The 22,202-nt window shown below is 35.4% G+C and overlaps 2 protein-coding genes across 6 annotated transcripts in view; one reads left to right on the forward strand and one right to left on the reverse strand.

The window, feature by feature from the left end:
- The window catches only part of Relch (RAB11 binding and LisH domain, coiled-coil and HEAT repeat containing), a 105,683-nt gene extending 88,583 nt beyond the window's left edge, over positions 1 to 17,100 (reverse strand). For all 5 annotated transcript variants that reach the window (XM_077792173.1, XM_026404641.2, XM_026404644.2 and 2 more), the window contains exons 1-2: positions 16,353 to 17,100; positions 1,314 to 1,403 (exon numbers count right to left, since the gene is read on the reverse strand). In XM_077792173.1, coding sequence (XP_077648299.1) covers positions 1,314 to 1,403; positions 16,353 to 16,881 — 619 coding nt within the window. In that variant the 5' untranslated portion in view covers positions 16,882 to 17,100. The remainder of the gene's footprint in view (positions 1 to 1,313; positions 1,404 to 16,352) is intronic.
- Positions 17,101 to 17,347: 247 nt separating this feature from the next.
- Pign (phosphatidylinositol glycan anchor biosynthesis class N) overlaps positions 17,348 to 22,202 on the forward strand; it is a 117,694-nt gene continuing 112,839 nt past the window's right edge. The window contains exon 1 of the mRNA XM_026404637.2: positions 17,348 to 17,488. The gene's annotated coding sequence lies outside the window, so the exon portion shown is untranslated. The remainder of the gene's footprint in view (positions 17,489 to 22,202) is intronic.

Consider the following 22,202-nt stretch of genomic DNA (forward strand, 5'->3'; position numbering starts at 1 on the left):
TTAATTAGGTCAAACCTAATCTTTTATGAAAGGAGATAGACTGTGGTATAGTTAATTGTGGGCTTGTGTTGCTAGACTACCTGAATTTGAATCCTAGCTTTCTTCTTATATAATCCTTTGAGTGCCTCAGTTTTCTGGGGAGGAGACGATGAAGATAATTTTATTATTCACTGAGTTAATCAACATTTAGCGTATCCAGAATGGTGCTTGCGCCTTCTTTAGTACTCATTTTCATTCATAGTGACAATTTCAGGTAATATCATCTTTGGTAGGTTTTATCAAACTTATTCCAGTAAATCAAATAAAAATGCAAGAGCTGGGCAAGAGAGGAATCCAAATTATGGTTATTTTCTGACCTCATATTTCCTTCACAGGTTCTATCTATCCATATGGCATCCCTCCTATTTCAGGAGTACCTACATTCCAGTGGAGCTCAAAATACCCAAGCGGTACCTGCCTGCTTTTCTCATGTTTCGCAGTGACAAAGTCTTATACAAACTACAATGCCTGCAACACAATCTAGAATGCCTTCAAGGGCAGGGAGCCTCAGCCTAGAGGCACCAGAAAGTACCACATATTTATACTTAAGGAGCTAGGCAAATTCATGGTGGACCCTCAGCAGATTCCACTGGGCACATCTGGTCCTCTGAAGTACTTGCTAATATAGTGGTGATACTTAGAGGGCAGGGCTCTAGGGAGAGGAGTGAGCTATGGAAGGTAAGTAGACTGAGAAACAGATAAGAAAGATGCTATCCTTGTTACTGATATAGGTGGGGTCCTGGAGGACCTTGCGAACCAATCATTAACCTCTATTTTCTGAATCAGGGGAAAGTCAAAAGTTTCTAGAGATATGTTATTATGGCTCAGGAACACCCAGGGAATTCAAGATAAAATTTTACTCACCAATGAGACTGGAATCAGTTTTGAACAATCAATAGAATTACAGTGATACACATACCTGAATATGAACCTTGGTTTGGAGAATCAAAGTAATGAGGCAAAGGTTCATCTAACTTTGTATTACCCAGTGGCTGAGTTAAGTCTGTTTAACACCGGTTTTAATATTAGTTGGTTGTAAGTTGCTGGCTACAGGCCAAATTCAGGTATGTATATCCAGAAACTCTTAGCACCCTGGTTGGGGTACCCCAAACTTACAATAAATTAGAATTTAATAACAATAAATTATTGGCACAATTTTATATAATAACTATGCATATTATATTAACATACCATAATGTAGAAGAAAGATAATTCTTCAAGCCATTTCATTATTTCTGCAAAGTCAAGAATTCAGTCTGTCTTCACAATCTTACCTGCCACTCTCTCATCTGTTTCCCTGTTACCATCATCTGAATATCTTGCAAAGTCTAAAGAATCCAGAGTACTGATGCTTCCAGCTCGGTCTGTAATAAAGAGATAAACAAAAGCATTAGATAACCAGTATCTTATTTAATTGTCAAAATAAGGGATTGGAATTCAAATACCAACAAATATTTCCAGTTAATAAAACCATGGAAACAAAAAAAGGTAAAAAGTTCAAACCAATTGAACTACTTCAAAATAACCAAGTTTCCCTCCCCAAATCTCTGGCCAATGCCTGAATAATGTACATACACTGCAAAGCAGCCTAGCTACAGAAAAAAGCAGAACAGAAATTTGAGTTTCCATCAGAGAGAAAGATTTTGCAGAGTTATTCTAAACAAGATAATTGCCTACTAAAAAACAAACAATATTCTGAAAAAATAGAATCTAGACTTCACAACCTACCAGACACATTGTCCATCATACTGTCCAAAATACTCAACATGCAAGAACTGATAAAATGTGATCTAGTGTCAAGAGAAAAACACCATCAACCAGGACCAACCCCAAGATAAACCAGATGCTGAAATCAGTAGACAAAAAAAATTTAAACCTAGCTATACATATAAATCTAAGTAAGGGAACATATGTAAACAATGAGTGGAAGGAGTGGAAATCTTAGAAAATACAGAATATAAAAAAATACCAATAGAAATTCTAGACCTGAAAAATTTCTGAAATTAAATTTTACTGCAGAGTTCTAATAACAGAATGAAAAGGAGACAGGAAAGTGTCAATGACCTCAAAGATACATTAATTAAATCTGAAGGGTAGAGGAAAAAAAGATTGGAAAAATTTAACACAGACTCAGGGACCTGTGGGACAACATAAAAATGTCTAATATATGCAGGATTGGAATCAGCAACATGTGATGCAAGAGGTGGGAGAGATATAGATTCAAGATCAGAGAACATCAAAGAGGATATGTAAAGAGAGCAGAAACTTAGATATATATAATCAAACTGCTCAAAACCAAAATTGAAGAAGAAATACTAAAAGCAAACAGAAAAAAAATACATTCATATAGAGGAACAATGATTTGAATAGCTACTGATTTCGTATACAAAAGCATCCAGATTGGAAAGGAAGAAGTAAACTATTTCTATTCACTGATGACATGATTTTGTATAGAGAAAATTCTAACAATTTTACTAAAAAACAAACCTAATAAATGAGTTTCTCAGGGTTACAGAACATAAAAACCAATAAATAAAAATATTCCAGATGTTTATATGCTAAAGGAACAATTCAGAAGTAAAATTTAGAAATTATTTTTATTTCCAATAACACCAAAAAAGAAAAATATTAAGAATAAATTTAACAAAAAAAGTGTAAAACTGTACAATTAAAGAGGCTGAAGCAGGATTGGAAGTTTGAAGCCAGCTTGGCCAATTTGGAAAAACTGTATCAAAGTGAAAAAATAAAAAAGGGCTGAGATGTAGCTTATTAGTCAATCACACCTGGGTTCCCTCCCCATCTCCTGCCCCCCTACAAAAAGCCAATACCTTATTGAAAGAAATTAAAAATGATCTAAATAAATGGAAACACACCCAAGATCATGGACCAGAAGATCAGAGTCAGGATGATAATATTCCATAATTAATCTTTAAATTCAAAATGATTCCTACTAAAAACTCCATCTGGCTTTCTTGCAAATTTGGGGAACAATTCTAAAATTCCTATGGGAACAAAAGAGCCTCCTTCCCCCAACCCAGGCAAAAAAAAAAAAAAAAAAATCCATAAAATGTATAAGAATGAAAGACTCATGCTTTTTTATTTTAAACTCAATACAAAGCCAAAGTACTCAAGACAGCATTATACTAGCATAAGTTTAAATGCAATAAATCTAAGAATGGTCAATTGATTTTTGACAAAGACACCAAGATAATTCAATGGGCTAAGAAGTTTTTCCAAGAGAAATGGAAACAGGTTCATGCAAAATCTGGTTTGCAAGTGTTTATTAACAGTCTTATTTTATTTACAATGATCACAAAATACAAATAAACCAAATGTCCATCAACTAATAAATGGATAAATGTGGTATAATCACAAAATGGAGTATTATACTGCTGTAAAACAGGAATGAAGTACTTTCACATCACACAACACAAGTGAACCTTGAAAACATGTGAAGTAGAAGAAGTCAAACATATAAAACCACACTCAGATGAACCGTTCAAAACACTAAATTCACAGAAACACAAAGTACGTCACTAGCTATCAGGAGCTAGTGGTAGAGGAAAACTGGTAATGACTACTAATTTGATTTAGGATGATGAAAATGCTTTGAGAGAAGAGAGGGGTAACAGTCACACAATTTTGTAAATACACTTAAAAACTACCAAATCATACATTTTTTAAAACAATATCTATTTATTTATTTTTAGTTATAGGTGGACACAATATCTTTATTTTACTTTTATGTGGTGCTGAGGATCGAACCCAGAGCCTCATGAATGCTAGGCGAACATTCTACCTCAGCGCCAAATCATACATTTTGTAAAGTGAATTTAGCTGGGTGTGGTGGCACATACCTGTAATCCCAGCTATTCAGGAGGCTGAGGCAGGAGGATCACTTGTGTCAGGTTGGACAACACAGTGAGATCCTGATCTCAAATCATTTAAAAAAGGAGTAGGCATGCAGTTCATTGGTAAAGCGCTTGCCTTGCACTCATGAGGACTTGGCCCTGGATTTTATCCTCAGCACCGCAACTCCCAGACCAAGGAAAGTAAATTTGTGGTATATGAATTATCTCATTTAAAAGGTAAGACAAGGGCTGGGGATGTGACTCCGAAGAGCAATCACTCACCAAGAGTATGCTAGGCCATAGGTTCAATACCCAGTACTACAAAAAGCAGGAACAATAAAAAAGATTAGACAATAGAAGTGTTGGCAAGGAAGTGAAGAATCTAGAACAATTCTATCTAGCTGGTGAGGAAGCAATATGGCATGGCTACTTTGAAAAACAGCTTGGCAGTTCCTAAAAGCTAGACATAAAATGACCATATGACACAGAAATTCTGTCTCCATCCAAGAAAAATGAAAATGTATGTTCACACAACATCTTGCACATGACTGTACAGAGGAGCATTATTCATAATGGCAAAAAAAAAGAAACAACTAAATCCAAATGTCTACCTATTCATAAATGGAGAAATAATAAGTGGTAAACATCTGTACAATATAATGTTGTTCAACAATAAACAGAAATAATGATATATGCTATAATAATGAGTGAAACTTGAAAACATTAGTCTGAGTGAAAAATGCCAGTCACAAAGAAATACATATTGTATAATTTCTATCTATACAAAATGTATACAACAGGCAATTCTAAAGAGACAGGGAATAGATTAATGGTTTTCTGAGCTTGGGGATTGGGGGATGAATTTGGTATCTGCTAATGAGAAGAGATTTGTTTTGGTGATTATGAATATGCTTTCAAAATAATGTAATGATTACATAATTCTGTAAACATACTAACACACAGTCAACTGTATTCTCTAAATGTGTGAATTATAAGATACCCAACAAAAATACTAAGTTAAAAAAATGAAAGAATATCTTCAGAGTAGAGTAAGGAAAAAAATCCTATAAACCAAAAATCTATATCCAGTAAAATGGGCTGAACTACTCAGCAAATTAAAAATAAATAAAAAGCGCTATTGATAAATGCAACAACATAATGAAATCTCAAATGCTGTATGTTAAATAAAAAAACCTTAGAAGTATCTACAATATAATTTCATAAATGTTATGTTTTTTAGAACAGGCAATAGTAATTTATGGCAGAAAAATGTCATAATAAAGGTTCTTATGGTGAAAGGCTGGAAAGGGTGAGAACTAATCACAAAGGAGAAGAGGGACTATCAGGGGAGATGGTAATGGTGAGTATTTTGTAGGAGAGTATGGTGCATTCACTTGTCAAAATGCATAAAATGGTATACTTAAGAGTTACATACTTTACTATTTTAAAATTTTACCTGAAAAGAAAAAGACCAAATTTTAAAATAATGACTTCCAGTTAATGACATATACACTAAAGTATTAAGGTGAAAATATACTGCTACATGCAACTTAATATGAAAAAAAAACATAAAAATTATGATTGTCAGATGAAGAGAAGTTTTGAGAAATGTATAGAGAAGAGATAAAGCAAATAGAGTAAAAATTGTAGAACCTAGATGATGGATATATAAATATAAACTTCATTCAACTTTTCTGTATATTTTTTAACTTATAAATATCAGAAAAAATAACTTACATGAATGAAGGGGAGAAATCAGCTAACAGAACAGGATTCATAAAGTTCTAATGTTAGAGTAGCTACTATTTCTACTGTCTTAAATAAAATTTTGTGTGCCACCCCAACTGATATTGAACCAAAGTAAGACTATGTTGTAACTAAAAGAAAAATAAATTTCACAATATAAACCTAGTGAGGAGTTTTACTTATAGACTTATTAAAACAGATGAAAATGTAAACCATTATAAATACACTTGCCTGGTAAATAATTAATTTGACACATTATAAAACAAAGTTCCTGGTCAAAATATATATAGGAGTTAAATTTCCAACTTTATGCCAGACATGGTGGCACATGCCTATAATCCTAGAGACTCAAGAGGCCGAAGCAGAAGAATTCAAATTAAAGACCAGTCTCAGCAACTTACTGAGAACCTGTCTCAAAATAAAACAAGGGCTAGGGACTTAGCCAAATAGTAAAACACCATTGGGTTCAATATCTGGTATCAAAAAAAAAAAAAATTCAACTTAAACACTGTTCTCCAATGTTTTATGTCATACCACAATTATATTTTTCACTCCAATTAAAAAACACATATTATAAATAATTATGAATATCAAAGAATATGTATACATGATAAATCATCCCAATCCCACTAGAACTAGGAATGAGTTAGATTAATTTTTTCCACTGAATTTCTAAATATTCAGTTTTGACCTTTTCTCCATGTCTAAACATGTATTTTTTTTAACATTTATTTTTTAGTTGTAGGTAGACACATAATACTTTTATTTTATTTTAATGTGATGCTGAGGATCAAACTCGGTGCCTCATGCACGCTAGGTGAGCGCTGTTCCTTTGAGCCACAACCCCAGCCCTAAATATGTATGTTTTTGTAGGAATAGAATGAAATCATATACACAATTATCTTGTTCTTTTTTTTTTAATGAAGTTTGTACAGTGTGATTTTCCCATACTATTAAAACTATTGATACATATTACTAAACTGCTTTCCAACATAAGTATACATAGCAATTTGAATCCCCCTGTAGTATATAACTGTATTTGTCAATGCTTGGTATTATTTTTAAATCTTCCATTAATTGAACATAATGTAAAATTATATCTTGTTTAATAATGCATCTCTGATTCCTAATGAACTTGAAGATTTTTTTTTAAATACACTGGCCATTACCTTTTATGGATATGTGAATGAATTTTCTAGTCACATTCTTGGTTCATGTATCTAACATTTTCCTGATATTTGAGTTCATCTGGCTATCACTATCCCTACCATTAAGTCCACTTGAGTATTATACTCTGCTTTTAGTCACAAGTCTTGTTTCCTCACTAGCTATTCTGCTTCCAACCTATATATGAATACATGTACACTCAATAGGATAAACTTTTAAAAACCAACATTCTGGTATGTGTATTATTCCTGATGTCGATGAAATTGTAAGAATGATGTGGCTGCTGATTTCAGATAAACTTTTTTAATGTTCTCATCTCTTACTAGCTTATTAAGTCTTTTTTTTCCTCCTTTTATCTTCAAATATTTTTAATTATACATACATGTTTAGATTAGAATCTCTTTGGTCATGATACATTATTCTTCCTTTATACTGTTAATATTTCTCTTTTAAGTTTTAAAGAACTCTATGCAATAAGTAGGATCTATGGGAAAGGTAAAGGCAGTTTAATTTTCAACTTGGTATTATTATGACTACTAAAAAATATTTTCTAAAATTTTTTTAGTTTCAAGTCAACAAGTTTATAATCTATAAGTATAAAAAAGCTCTTATATCTTTTAAAATAATAATTATGTTACAAAAAAATCAAATTCATTAAAATCTATTCCACCTTGTCAGAAAAATATTATTTATGGAAAAAAGTGATTTTAACTTTGGTAATGCTTCTTTTTAATCCAGTCACAACTCTTTTATGGAACAACCAGATGCCTTAAGTGTCCCAATACCACCTGAAGACGGAGGTGGGAGGATAACTTGAGCCCAGGAATTCAAGATCAACCTGGGAAATCTAGGATTGTGGCTCATTGGTACAGCACTTGCCTAGAAATGTGAAGCAATGGGTTTTATCCTCAGCATCACATAAAAATAAACAAATAAAATAAAGGTATTGTGTCCATCTATGACAAAAAAAATCATAGGGACATTATTCCCTGCCTCACACACAAAACAACAATAATAATAATACAAGAAAAAAAAGGAAAAGGCAAGAAGCTATCATATGAAGTACTTTAACCACAAAACATATTCTTTAATACTAGGATGCTTGTGTAACTTCCTGATAATTCTTTTTATAACTCAGAAATTAATGATTAGAAACTTTCTTCATAGTTGGAAAACCGGTAAAACTTGTTCATAAGTTTATCAAGTTTGAGAACTAAATTCATTATACACAGTGTGACTATAAGATATGCAGTATGATTTCATAAGTCAAATACAAAACAGCTTTGTTTATATTTACTTTTAATATCTTACTATTGATGAAGGAATGCACTTTTATTATAGTTTAAAAATATTAGCCCCAAATCCTTGAAAAGGTATTTTGTAGGAATTACACAGTACTTTAAGAACTAAATATATCAAAAATACTCACCAGCTGCTAATAGAGTATTGATTAATTCAATAAACATTTGTTTAACTACTACATACAGGTTAGTGAAGGAAAGATACATCATCAAAATATAATTTTTTAAAGATTATAGATATACAGTCCGTATAGTGTATTGTGTATGCTTGTATATGTTTTTCTTTTTTTCTTTTAAAATCTTTTTAGTTGTAGATAGACCCAATATTTGTATTTTTAAAAATTTTTATGCAGTATTGAGGATTGAACCCAGGGCTTTACATGTGCTAGACAAGAACTCTACCACTGAGCTACAACCCTAGCCCAAATGTTTTTTTCAACACACTCAGGTTATTAATAATAGCTGACTACTTGGAGTAAAATTTTAGTTTTTCAGTGCATACTCCTCACTATACTATTTGAACGTTTTTGTTTGTAGTTGACATTTTCTCCATACATTTACTCTTTACAATAAGCAGTTTATAACTGAAAAAGTCCTGAAAGTATCCGATCCACAGTTAAATTTTAGGGGGAAAAAAGAGAGTGGCTAGCTTTAAATTATGATTATTTCAGCAAAGGTTATTTACTGAAAACATGCCTAAAAAGCATGTCATGATAAATAACACAGACATAAACATATACAATAAGATACATATATTCAACAAATAAAAAGATACTACAGTGGCTCAGGAGACTAAGGCAGGAGGATCTTGAGTTCAAAGCCAGCCTAAGCAAAAATGCAATGCATTAAGCAAATCAATGAGACCCTGTCTCTAAATACAAAAAAGGGCTAGGGATTTGGTTCAGTGGTTTAGTACCCCTGAGTTCAATCCCTGGTACCAAAAAAAAAAAAAAGAAAAAGAAAAAAAAGATACTACTAATAAAAATTTACCTGAAAAGTAATTGCATTTATATATGAGGTTATGTATAAGCATTTTTATATATTATACTTAAGGATGAAACTCAAAGATTAATATTCAAGAGAAAAAAACCTATAAAGTTACTCTAAAATATGAAAGCTATAAGAGTATGACTAACTGTAAATTTTCTACTTTGGAAGTAATATAAAATTGCTTTTAATACAGAGGGAATATTTTCTTTTAGGTGAATAGTGTATTTATGAATGCCAGAGTAAAACCACAATAGTACTCTGCTTCCTACATCTCAAGGTCAGTTTTGAAATTATTTGAAATGCCTATGTATTAAAAAGTTAATGTCTGGATATGCCAGAATCCAGATATTGTTCCTTGGGGGTTGGGGGAAGCAGGACAGAGGGGAGCCTTTTACTTCTATAATCTATGAGTTGCAAAACTCACATGTATATCTTTGAATCCTCAATTCTTTTCCAATGCTGGGGTTCATTTTTCATTGGCCATTCAAATATTTTCAAAATATTTGAGAGCTAAAACAAATTTTTAGAGAGTCTAATGCCCTCATTTGGGAAACTAAAGGCTGTTTTTATTCAACTAATATTTACTAATCCATGCTGCTACATATAAACTCTGTAAGCCATCGGAATTAAGTCATGCACACAAATAATAATACATTGATATCACCTATACAGTGATCAAGCTAGGAAGAGAATTCAAATCTTTCAGCTTGCAGTCCACTATTTTTTACTCTGAAGAAAGAGGATTCTACTATAAGCTAAATTCCAAAGTCAAAATATTTAAACTTAGGAAGAGATTTAAAAGCTGAAACTTTATTGACAAGCTATTCACGTAGGTTAAAATTTCTATAATGACAGATGATTCTGTAATATGAAAGGCTATTAGATTAAGAGGATGATAACTAACAATAACAACAATAGAAATAATTAACATTTTTCCCGACTATGTACTCTGTGCTTATACAGACAACCTTATTTAACTGCCTTAAGAACTCCATGTACATAAGAATAGTCATTATCATCAGTATTTTACAGTAAAGGCACAGACTACTGAGAGTCATGCAACTAGGTAGTAGAAGAATAGAACTGTGAACCTTAAGCTCTACAACACCAAAAACCTAAGCTTTAAACATTAGTTTTCTTGAACAATATGTAAGAGTATCCAGGTTTTGATCTCTTATATTCCAGGTAATACTCTGCATGGCCTCAGAAAAGTGCATCATTGACACAATCTCGCTTTGGTAGGGTTAGGGAAACAGACTACATTACAAACTAACAAGATTATAAAATACAACTATCTAAAATTAATTATTTAACCAAACTTCAACATTTATTCAAAGCTTGTATACCAGGCCTAGTGTTAAACACTGGTAAAGCATAGAAAAATAAAACATGATCTCTTCTCTATACTCACATTAAATAATCATTTGTAAATTACCTACATTAAGCATTTATGCTATATGTAAAAAAAAAGACATATAAAAGCTTCACACTCACTGGGCGCAGTGGCATACCCTGTAATCTCAGCAGCTCAGGAGGCTGAGACAGGAGGATCTTGAGTTCAAAGCCAGCCTCAGCAACAGTGAGGCGCTAAACCACTCAGTGAGATCCTGTTTCTAAATAAAATACAAAAGAGGGCTGGGGATGTGGCTCAGCAGCCGAGTACCCCTGAATTCAATCCCTGGTATCCCTTGCCCAAAAAAGCTTCTCACTAATATCTTTTTTTTTTTTTTTTAAACAGATTCCTCTTCTTCCTCTTTTGCTTTTTTAAAATCTTTATTTCATGTTTATGTGGTGCTGAGGTTTGAACCCAGTGCCTCACGGGTACTAGGCGAGCACTCTACCACTGAGCCACAACCACAGCCCCCTTCACACTAATATCTTAAAAAAAAAAATCAACTAAATATACCTAAAAGTTAATAGTACCATTAGAGTTAATTAGAGACACATATAAATTCACAAGTCTATATGTAGTAAATTTCCATAAGTAGAAAAGATAAAAAAAATACTTTAAAGGATTTCAAGATCATTACAGACTGAAGAAGCTTTAGGGAAAGGAATAAATATAAATAGGATCTTCTTTTCAGGATGCACTTGTTATGAGAAAAAGGAGGAAGGAAGAAAAGCATTTCAAGGGAATATACCAAGAAGTTTCCAAGTACCAGTTCAGGAAAATATCATGTATGTTCCAGGGACACTGAAGAAACCATGTGATTAGAATAAAGATTTTATATGTAAAAGACAAGGACGCAAATTTCCTAAACAGGTTTGTAAATCCTCTTTCTGCAATATATATTTTACTAATTAAAAAGCGACTGAAAAGAGTTGTTTGGGACATGAGGAAGCAATTTTCAAAGGTTTTAGCTTTAGTGACATGAAGAATAGCTTTGAAAATCAAGATGGAGGACGACATTAAAGTCACAGGATAATCCTAAAACTGATGATCCAGATTTGAACTAAAGGCCTTAACTAAGGCAGCACACAGCACAGAACTGAGAGATGGTTAGAAACAATATAAAAATCTGATACTACCTTGAACAATACTGTCTACCCACAACAAGACCATCTGGTTTCAAAAACAAATGAACATCATTTCTGACTTCTGAGAATTTGTGAGATAATAGGTGAGAAAATCTGGAAGACTACATTTATAATTTCAACTGTATTCTGCTCCTCCTTGAGACTTAGCCAGGCTCCATTACTAGACTGGAAACTTAAATCTTAACATCAAATTTTAGATTAAAAATAGTGTAAGCCAATTTGGCCTTGTTAGACTTTTTCATTCAGAACCACCAATGAATATACTTGGTTTTCAGTATAAGATTGGTTGATGATCCCAGTTCATGGCTGGTATATTCTACAATTACTTACAATGTGAATGTCCTGATTTTAATTAAGTTAAATGTTGTATCTCATGGTTGCCTAGAAGAAAATTGATATGATACTACAGTTTGTCACTTTATTTTTTAAAATAATTGGTTTTGTATCACCTGGCTTGCTTTCTGCGTTAAGATTGACCATTATACCCTACATACATGTATGAATGCACGAATGGTATGACCCTACTTCGTTCATATACAACCAGAAGTAAAAAATTGTGCTCCATTTGTGTACAATCAATCGAAGAGCATTCTCCTGTCATGTATAACTGATCAGAACAAATAAAAAATAAATTAAATATAGCAATAGTTGTGATAAAACAGAAAAAGCATAGACTTTGAAATTAGTGATCTGGGATGGAATCCCAGTCTTGCCACTTAAGACATAGTATGTGGTAAAATATAAAAGGATATTTTACCACATACTTTTCTTTTCCAAAGAAAAGTTCCCATCCCCATCTTCCAACTAGCAATCTTACTTTGCCGGAACAATCTTCCTCCACATCCTTTTAATAGTATGCTAGGCATATGCAAATTTCTCTTTTCATACATAAATGAAATCATCTCATAAATAATGGCTGCACCCTAATTTATTCAATTTAAATGTATCTTAGTGATCATTCCATATTGGCATATATGGATCATTATGATTTAATTAATCCATCTCCCACTATTGGACATTTTGTTTTCAGACTTTAATACCCTTATTTGTAAAAATTAAAAAATTAAGATTTATTTGTTTATGCAAATGTCTATAAAAATTAAAGAAATGAAACTGAAGATTAAAGAATGTATATTTGTGAATGTGGCAGACATTGTCAAATTACCTCAGAAAAGTGTCTTACTATGGCCAATGCAGTGGTGCATGCCTGTAATCCCAATGGCTCAGGAGGCTGAGGCAGGTGGATCACAAGTTCAAAGCCAGCCTCAGTAACTTCACAAGGCCCTAAGCAACTTTGCAAATACCCTGTCTTTAAATGAAAGATAAAAAAGGACTGGGGATGTGGCTTACTGGTTAAGCACCACTGGGTTCAATCACTGACACCCCCCCCAAAAATAAATAAATAAAAGTTGTGTTTACGTTACTGAAATGAAAACTTGTAAGACAACTGAAGTAGATCAACCCCAACATAAATCAATCCTCTCCACCTCAAATCAAAGAGGTACTGCATTCAAAGTATAGTCAAATAACAAACATTATATCAATGAGCATGTTTTCAGTGTAATTTCAAAACCCACATTTTATCATCAAGTCTCACAATATTTAAGATCTTTCTCAATTTTTCAGTTCATCAAATTTAGTTCTAACCTAAAAATACTAAAGTATCAATCAAGACTTTTTAAAAAAATATATTTTTAGTTGTAGACAGACACAATACCTTTATTTTATTTATTTATTTTTATGTGGCACTGAGGATCAAACCCAGCACCTCACAAGTGCTTTACCACTGAGCCACAACCCCAGCCCTAATCAATACTTTCAATAAAGGCATCAACAAACATTTTAGAGATCATCCCTAACATTCTTGTTTGAAAAATAGTGCAATTTTAATTTTTGAGAGTAATAAGGTCTGTGTTCCTAGATTAATACCCCTATTTTGCTTCCTTGTATAGTGTCATAATGGCTTGAAATGTCTTACTGCATTTTTTAACTACCCAAATGGAACCACCTTACAATGTGTGAGCCAAGTAACAGCAGAGAGCTTCATGTTCCCAGATGATTTTTTTCTAAGTATTTGTTGCAGTTGGATACAATATCTTTATTTATTTTATTTATATGTCATGCTGAGGATTGAACCCAGGTCCTCAAACATGCTAGGTGAGCACTCTACCACTGAGCCACAACCCTCCCCCATGTTTTAAACAGAAAATACTATCTTTCCTTTACACTCACTTCCTTTTCCTTTTCTTAGAATAAGAAGTTTAAAATAAATAATACAGTTACTATTTATTCAAAATTTCACTCTCTTTGAGGGTCAAACTTAAATTTTACTTTCTCTACGAGGGTCATTTCATTTCCACAATCACCAATTATTTTTCTTTAAGAATGTAAACATTACCATAGAAGTCTACTCTATAATTCTTTCTTGTATGAGTTTTGCCTCTTAGCTCCGATGTGCATTAAACTTTTGGACCCCTATAACCTTAAAATGATCACAGTTTAATAAATAAGCCAATGTAAAATTGTGTCACTGTGCTAGACAAGGAAAATATTGAACTAAATTTTCATAGAAAATTATAGTTTTTAAAACACTAGAAAGGCAAAAAAATGACAGTTATGCAATAAACATATTTAGAAATGTCAATGGTATAGGCAATAGTGGAAACTCTCATTCAGCTAATACAAGTGAACCTAATAATTTTAGAAATATTCTGTTGATATTTTCTCTTAGAAGGTAGAAGTGAACCTAATAATTTTAGAAATATTCTGTTGATATTTTCTCTTAGAAGGTAGAAGCAGCACTAAACTCATCTCAACCTAACACAGAGGAATATCTTTGTAAAATGGAAAAGATGGGAACCCTGGAAAAAAAGCAATCATGACATCTTAGCATTGGGGATATTAAGGAAAGTAATGCTGATTATAGTGAGATATGTACTCTGAAAGAGCTGAAAAAGATAAGCTCATGAGAGAGAAAATATAAATGAGGAAGATGATTTAAGAAAGCTCCAAGCTCACAAGTGAAATTATTACATTCAGTTATGATAGTCATAAAGTTGAATAAAAAAGAGCTAAAGGCTATGATGAAAGTGGTACAATTAAAGAATCAAGCAACTAAGTCTGAGGAGTGTATGAAGCATTTATGAAGGTGACACCTGAGCTGGGTCTTGATGAAGGAGCAAGAGTTTGTCAGGTTAAGAATCATTAGATAATTTAGAAATTTAAAAGAAAAAATAGCTACATAACTATTTTGTTACACTGCTGTTTGTCACATTTTATAGTCTTAAAAGAAAAGTTGGCAATAAGAAAATCTCTTCCTGGTACCTGCCTGTGATCCCAACTACTGAGGTAGGAGGATCACAAGTTTGAGGCTATCCTTGGTATTTCGGTGAAACCCTGTTTCAAAATATAAAAATTTAAAAAGGTCAGGGGATATAGCTCAGGTGTAGAGTGTCCCTGGGTTCAATCTGGAAAGGAAAGAAAAGAAAAAGAAAAGAAAATCTCTCCATGGAAGGGGGTTATTCTTTCAAGTAAGGAAGTCACACCTACTGAGAAAACTACTTATCCAAAAGGGAAATGTGTTTGTTTACCTTGATAGAAAATGCACTCTGCCTTTCCACTAAGCTTAGCAATTAAAGTCTCTGGAATCATTCAAAAGTATACAGATAAAAATCAATCTGCCATCATGTATAAAAAAATCAGAATAAATTAAAAAAAATAAAACAGGCTACAGTTTTAAAATTGAATATTACATTAGAAAATATATGTGTGTATACATACACATACACACACACACACACACACACATCTGCATTTGCTAGTAAATTCCAGATGGCTTCACATAAAACACTACAATAGCTCACAGTATCAGTGGGGGGTAAAAAATTGAAGATGCCTCTCAAAAGGAGGATATTGGTAATCTTAATGTACATCCTTGATAGTAAAGTTTTCAAGCTATCAAAAATGCTTACAAATAAGTGATGAAGTGGGTATAGGACTAAATGCTACTAAAATGACTCCAAGATAAAAAAAGTGAATTCCTATTTAAAGCAGTGAAAAAAAGCCCACGTGGTGGTAGGATGGTGAGACAGACTGCAGGCGTCCTGCTTCTCAGTTTTCCTGTAATTCTGAACACTAATCATCACTGAAATGAAGGCACTGAAATTGAATTATATTGACTTTAATTAAACAGAACAAATTTTTTTGCAGCAGAAAAACCAATTTTTGAGAAAGGTAACTATCTCAATGATAACAGGTCTTACATTTATCTGACTTCACTGAGACAGCAACAGTATTTCCTATTCTCTTTTGACTTTGAACCAAAGAATTGCTGCAGGCAATTTGAGAAACACTATTTCCTGATAGGCGTGATTCAAGAGACTGGAGAAAAAGGAAAAACACTTAGAACAATTAAGACAGTTTACAAGGTAGCCTTCCCTGGAGTGTCGTAATAGCCAGTTAACTGGAAACTCTTGATATTTTACAGATTGTGACACCACACCAGACAAAGATTGGAGGCAGTCAAAGGGAACAGTCATTGCTGGATCCCATTGCTTCCAACACAAAAGGAACCCTCTCCGCTCAGGTTGCCCAACACTCTCTCGCTCCCTAAAACGTCCATATCCTCAACCTGGCACCCGCCTAGAAACACCCGTCTCCCTGCAGTAAGTCTTCACAATCCCACAACCCTGCGGGCCTGTGACAGGCTGAGTCCACTTACTAAGCTGTCCCCCGCCCGACGTCGTACTCGGCTCCCGACCTCCAGCGCCTCCGACGCCGGCTGCTCCCGGGATCCCAGGCGGCCCCATCCCGGGCGGGGTCCCGCTCTGCCTCTCGAAGTTGCCCGGGTTTGAGAAGTAGTCGCGCAGCCGAGGCAGCTCGCGACCGCTCTCTAACAGCTCGGTGTGCAGCTCCAGAGCAGTCAGCAAGTATTGGTCGCGCAGCAGCTGAGCCGCGATTGCATCGATTGACAAGCGGGCTGGGGTCTCCCCTGTGCCCCCCAGGGCCATCGCAGGCACCGACGCCTCCCCAGGGAGCCCTGGCCGCGTACTGCTCCCTAAGGCCACGGGATCCTGTGGCGACAGCGAGCCCGCAGACCCAGGATCTAGGTCACCGCCGGCACCCAGCCGAAGTCCTGCCCGCCGTTCTTCGGTCGCAGCTACCTCGTCGTCGTCCTCATCCGAATCGCTAAGGAATGGATTCACGCCGCCGCCGCCACAGCCACTACCTCCAGGCGCCATCGCCGCCATTTTATCCTGTCAGGAGTGTGGGCGCCTCCCTGACTGGCTCCGACAGGCCGCAGCCTGAATCCCTCCTAAAACTCGGCAGGCACTGAGCACCTACACAGCCCGGGCCTGACTACGTCCGTCCTCCCTACTTAGAGACCAGGCGTAGCCTCGGAGATAAGCAATCCGGATGCAGCAGCACTCGCTGCCTCAGCAGCCGCTGCACCAGCAGCCGGCTCTGCAGGCGTCTTCCTGGTCCCCAGTCTCGCGAGAACTGGTTCGTGCCCTGCCCTCTCCCCGCCCCAGCCCCGCCCATTCTCGGCGCCAGAACTCGAAGATCCAAGGACCCGCTCCCGGCTCAAAAGCAAAACTCCTCCCACAACTTCTCCATGATTGGTTGGATTTATAGGGGGCCTGCCCAGGAGTTATCGCGAGAACAGCTGCGGCCCGGGAAGTGTTGGGCGTTCCGTGCTTCAGGGGCGAGCGTGGAGGTGGTAGCGGGGTATCCACTTGGCTATCGTTTGAAGGGGCTGTGGGAAACCCTGCGCGAGGGCTTTAAGGACTCTGGGTCCTGCCTTCTGGCCGAGGAGGCCTCGTTCCTGAGTTCAGGTCTGACCCGGATAAGCCCCAGGTAAAGTCCCGGGTTCAGGGCGCCGAGGTGCGGCGGCGCTGAAATGGGGTCCTCTTGCCCGCGGACCGCTGTTCGCTTAGTGGGTTTTCTTCCCGCCGTTTACTGGCAGTCGGTGGCATCTTCTCTGCATGGACAGAAAGAACCCAAGTGTAGTCAGATTTTGCCTTCCTTCCTGTTGCTTACGTTCCCCAACGTGTTCACCTGGGCCAGCAGCCGCAGTCTTCTCGCGTCGCCCTGTAAAGGTGTGGGGTGCAGGGACTGAAGGGAAAACGGAACGCAGAGGATTGCACCTGCCTGCATCTGTGAACAGCCTGGGCTTGGACAACGAACTGTTAGTGCTCAGTAAACATTTAGGATTTCATACATAAAGTGTACGACAGGGACTCCTCAGAATATCCAGTGCTGTCGCTTCAATAGAGCAATGAATAAACTTAAGCCTAGAGGGTCAGTGGTCTTCTATTAATCTTCAAGCTTCATTAATAGATCTTCAAAATAGCTAAGAGCCTTTGTCTTATGTTCAAAGCTTTTCTCTCACAATGCCCTTTATCCTTTCTGACTTCTTCGTGTAGGCTAGAATCAAGGTTTTGACAGTTGTATGTAGCAGAGAGTTTTGATTTCCTTTGTGAAGCGTTACTACTTCATGTATATTCCTAAGTTTGAAAGACTAGTGTTTTATCTTTTCTGTCATTCCTTGGTTACAGTCTGAGATGGTAAAGGAATGTTTTCCAGTCAACTGTATTAGACTGATATTCCTGGTAGCTTCTATTTCCTTCACACACAAATTGTCATTTTGCAGGTTTTAGATTTCTTGCTGTACAGCTTCCAGCAATATATTTATTCCACCAAAATAAATAGGCAACAGTAATTATGACTATCAGGTAGGTTAATTGTTACATTGAAACAGTAAAGCATCTCCTTTAGCCCTGTGGAAAAATAAAAATAGAGCATTCGTATATAACCTTAGGTCAGGTTATTGGTTTACATGTGAAGATATGCCAACCCTTAAGTGTAGGATTTAATTTCAGTTTACCCAGGCTCAGTAAACTAACCTTTTCATTTGAATGAGACTTTGGGATTTTTTTTTCCCTTTGTTTTTGGCTAGAAGCTTTAAGAATAATTTAGTACTAAGAATTCCAAGTATTTTTTAAGATATTAGCTCCTGATTTCCTAATACTAAATATTTTTCTGAGCCATATACTAAAAAAAAAAAAATCCCTGATATCAGGAACACAGTATAAAAATGGCCAGTATTGTATCCTGTTACTTATTTCTTAGGATTGCTGATTCTTATTTTAATTGCATTTGCCAGAGAGATTAAAATTTGAACCAATTTCCGGAATGGAGAATTAGTCAATGGCGTGGGAAGGGCCTGATTAGAAACTGTTTACATACAATATTTCCATTTCTCTAACGGGGAATTTTAGAAATTTTCTACACTCGGGGTTCCTGAAGAGAATTGTGTTTATCAAATAGAAGATCCTAAATTTAAATCTCAATTCCACCCATTATTTAACGTGGGACCTTCAAAAAAGTTAAACCAAACTTCTTTCAGCCTGACTCACATATCTATCAAGATAAATATTGAAAATATATATGGAGAATTGTGAATGCTCTTGTCACTGGTTTTCAGTAAATGTTGTTACTTTGGTCAGTTATTAATTAATGAAATATTAGTAAATACCAACAATTGTTAAATGTGGGCATTTGAAAGTTTTTAAAAACAAACAATTTTTGGCAACTAAAACTTGGAAAAGCAATTAAGTCAGTAGGACTAAAAGAAGGAATAGTTTTAATTTCAGGTCTGAGTTTTTAAAGCACAAGTTAAAAATAGATTTGAAATGTTTCCTAAGAGAGTTATAAGAAGGTGAATATAGAAATTCTTTCATGACTGATTTCCCATACAAATCTGGTTTCCCGCTTCTGATTCCTATCCTGTAATCATGGATTTGTTTATATGATTGTATAAGCCCTTAACGAATCAACTAGCCAATTTTACAGTAGGTACATTTTCCCTCCTACCACATGTAGAGGTTTACTGATAAACTGAAAATGTATAATTAGCACACACTGGAATATTAATTTCTGATTGCTATCATAACTTATTATTAATACTGTTGGGAAATTTTCTCTCTACTTAGATTTGCATTAATCTAGGATTTTACAGCTGATGTTTCACTTGAATAATAAGATTAATCATTGAAATTTGTACATTAGCAGTGAAAATTTCTAAGTACTTCAGTCATTTAATGTTAAAAATGATGTTTTGGTTTTAAATGTCCTACAATAACCACAAGTAACATTCTGAATGCAAGTTTTGGTTGATTTAAAGTTTTAGTAATATCAAAAGTTTTATTGTTTGCATTCCACAAGTATAAGCTAGGTAACTTTACTGTTATATGGATATGTCCTTTTATCTTATTTGTTTAAGTTTTGGGTACCAGAGATTGAACCCAGGGCCACTTAACCATTGAGCAACATCTCCAGCCCTTTTTTATTTTGAGACAGGATCTCCCTAAGTTTGCTTAGGGCTTCTCTAAATTGCTGAGACTGGCTTCGAACTTGCAGTTTTCCTCCCTAAGCCTCCAAAGCTGCTGGGATTACAGGCATGTGCCATCCTCTCTAGCTGGGTATGTCCTTTTAAATAATAATTATATATTCATTTTGGAGATTTCCAAACAATTCATGGCAAACAGCTTTATATTTCAAAAAGTCTGAATCAAATGTGATCCTCTCTAAAGAGAAATATTGTGTAATAATATTGCAATAATAAAATAAGTAGTATGTGTATATTTTTCAGTCGCTTCACTTTTATGTATAATAAATTACTTAAACATAAAATGTTGAGCTTTTTGTTTTGGAAGAACCTTCACAGGTCCTGTTTGGGAGGCTCAAAAAGAGGAGCAAGGCATCCTCTAGTGGATATACAGCATATTGCACTTAGCTTTGAAATGGTAATCCTAAACAATTTATTCAGCAACCCTCTGAGTTCTTACTAAGTATTTAGGACTGTGATGCATGCTAATGAAGCCTGGACCTGCTGTCATGGAATTATAGTTAAGTGGCAGAGATAGACATTAATCCAAATAGTCAAAGACACAGTTATATAATTACTAACAAGGTTTTGACTTCTGACTTAAGCCTGCACAATCCCTGAGGAAGTAAGCCTTGAAAGAAGATATTAGGAGACAGTGGAGTGAGAGAGGGTGGAGGATAGTTTGGTCATTCTATGAAGAGAAATTTTATCTATGAAGGTCTCACACCATTGGGGAACATGGAATGTTTGAAGAAACTAAAGAAGACTAGTGAGGTGAGATAACCCTAGAGCAATGGAAAGTACTCTGAAGCAAGGTTAGAAAATGAAGCAGAGACCAGTCCCTGTAAAACCTTTATAGTGTTGATTAGTAGGGGGAGAGACTACAGGGTTTATACAAGGGGTGAGATGTACAGATTTGCATTTAAAAAGTAATACTATGGCTAATGGCAAGAAATAGATAAGAAAAGAGTCAGTCTCTATGGGGAGAGCTCTGGGAGCATTTTTAGTGTGGTTCAGGTGAGAGATGGTATACTTGGAGTGATAGCTTTTTCTTTAGGAAGCTGTCAGATAAGCAAATGAAGTAGATATCGATGAGTTACTTAATTTACCATTAGGAAAATCGATATTCAACTGAAAAAAATTTTCCCATATTTAGTATATCAATAGCCTTAAAGATGCACATAGGTGTTTTTTTTTTCTTTTTTCTTTTTTTTTTTAATTTTATTGTTGGTCGTTCAAAACATTACATAGTTCTTAATACATCATATTTCACTGTTTGATTCAAGTGGGTTATGAACTCCCAATTTTACCCCGTATACAGATTGCTGTATCACATCAGTTACCCTTCCATTGATTGACATATTGCCTTTCTAGTGTCTGATGTATTCTGCTGTCTGTCCTATTCTCTACTATCCCCCCTCCCCTCCCCTCCCCTCCCCTTTTCTCTCTCTACCCCTTCTACTGTAAATCATTTCTTCCATTTGTATTATCTTGTCTTACCCCTCCTTTCCTCTTATATGTCATTTGTATAACCCTGAGGATTGGCTTCCATTTCCATGCGATTTCCCTTCTCACTTCCTTTCCCTCCCACCTCTCATCCCTGTTAATGTAAATCTTCTTCTCAAGCTCTTCGTCCCTACCCTGTCCTTGTTTACTCCCCTTATATCAAAGGAGTAATTTGGTATTTGTTTTTTTAAAGATTGACTAGCTTCACTTAGCATAATCTGCTCTAATGCCATCCATTTCCCTCCAAATTCTATGATTTTGTCATTTTTTAATGCAGAGTAATACTCCATTGTGTATAAATGCCACATTTTTTTATCCATTCATCTATTGAAGGGCCTCTAGGCTGATTCCACAATCTTGCTATCGTGAATTGTGCTGCTATGAACATCGATGTAGCAGTGTCCCTGTAGCATGCTCTTATTAGGTCTTTAGGGAATAGACCGAGAAGGGGAATAGCTGGGTCAAATGGTGGTTCCATTCCCAGCTTTCCAAGAAATCTCCATACTGCTTTCCAAATTGGCTGCACCAATTTGCAGTCCCACCAGCAATGAACAAGAGTGCCCTTTTCCCCGCATCCTCTCCAGCACTTATTGTTGTTTGACTTCCTAATGGCTGCCAATCTTACTGGAGTGAGATGGTATCTTAGGGTAGTTTTGATTTGCATTTCTCTGACTG

This window comes from Urocitellus parryii, chromosome 13 (assembly GCF_045843805.1).
Source record: "Urocitellus parryii isolate mUroPar1 chromosome 13, mUroPar1.hap1, whole genome shotgun sequence".
NCBI classification, from domain to species: Eukaryota; Metazoa; Chordata; class Mammalia; order Rodentia; family Sciuridae; genus Urocitellus; species Urocitellus parryii.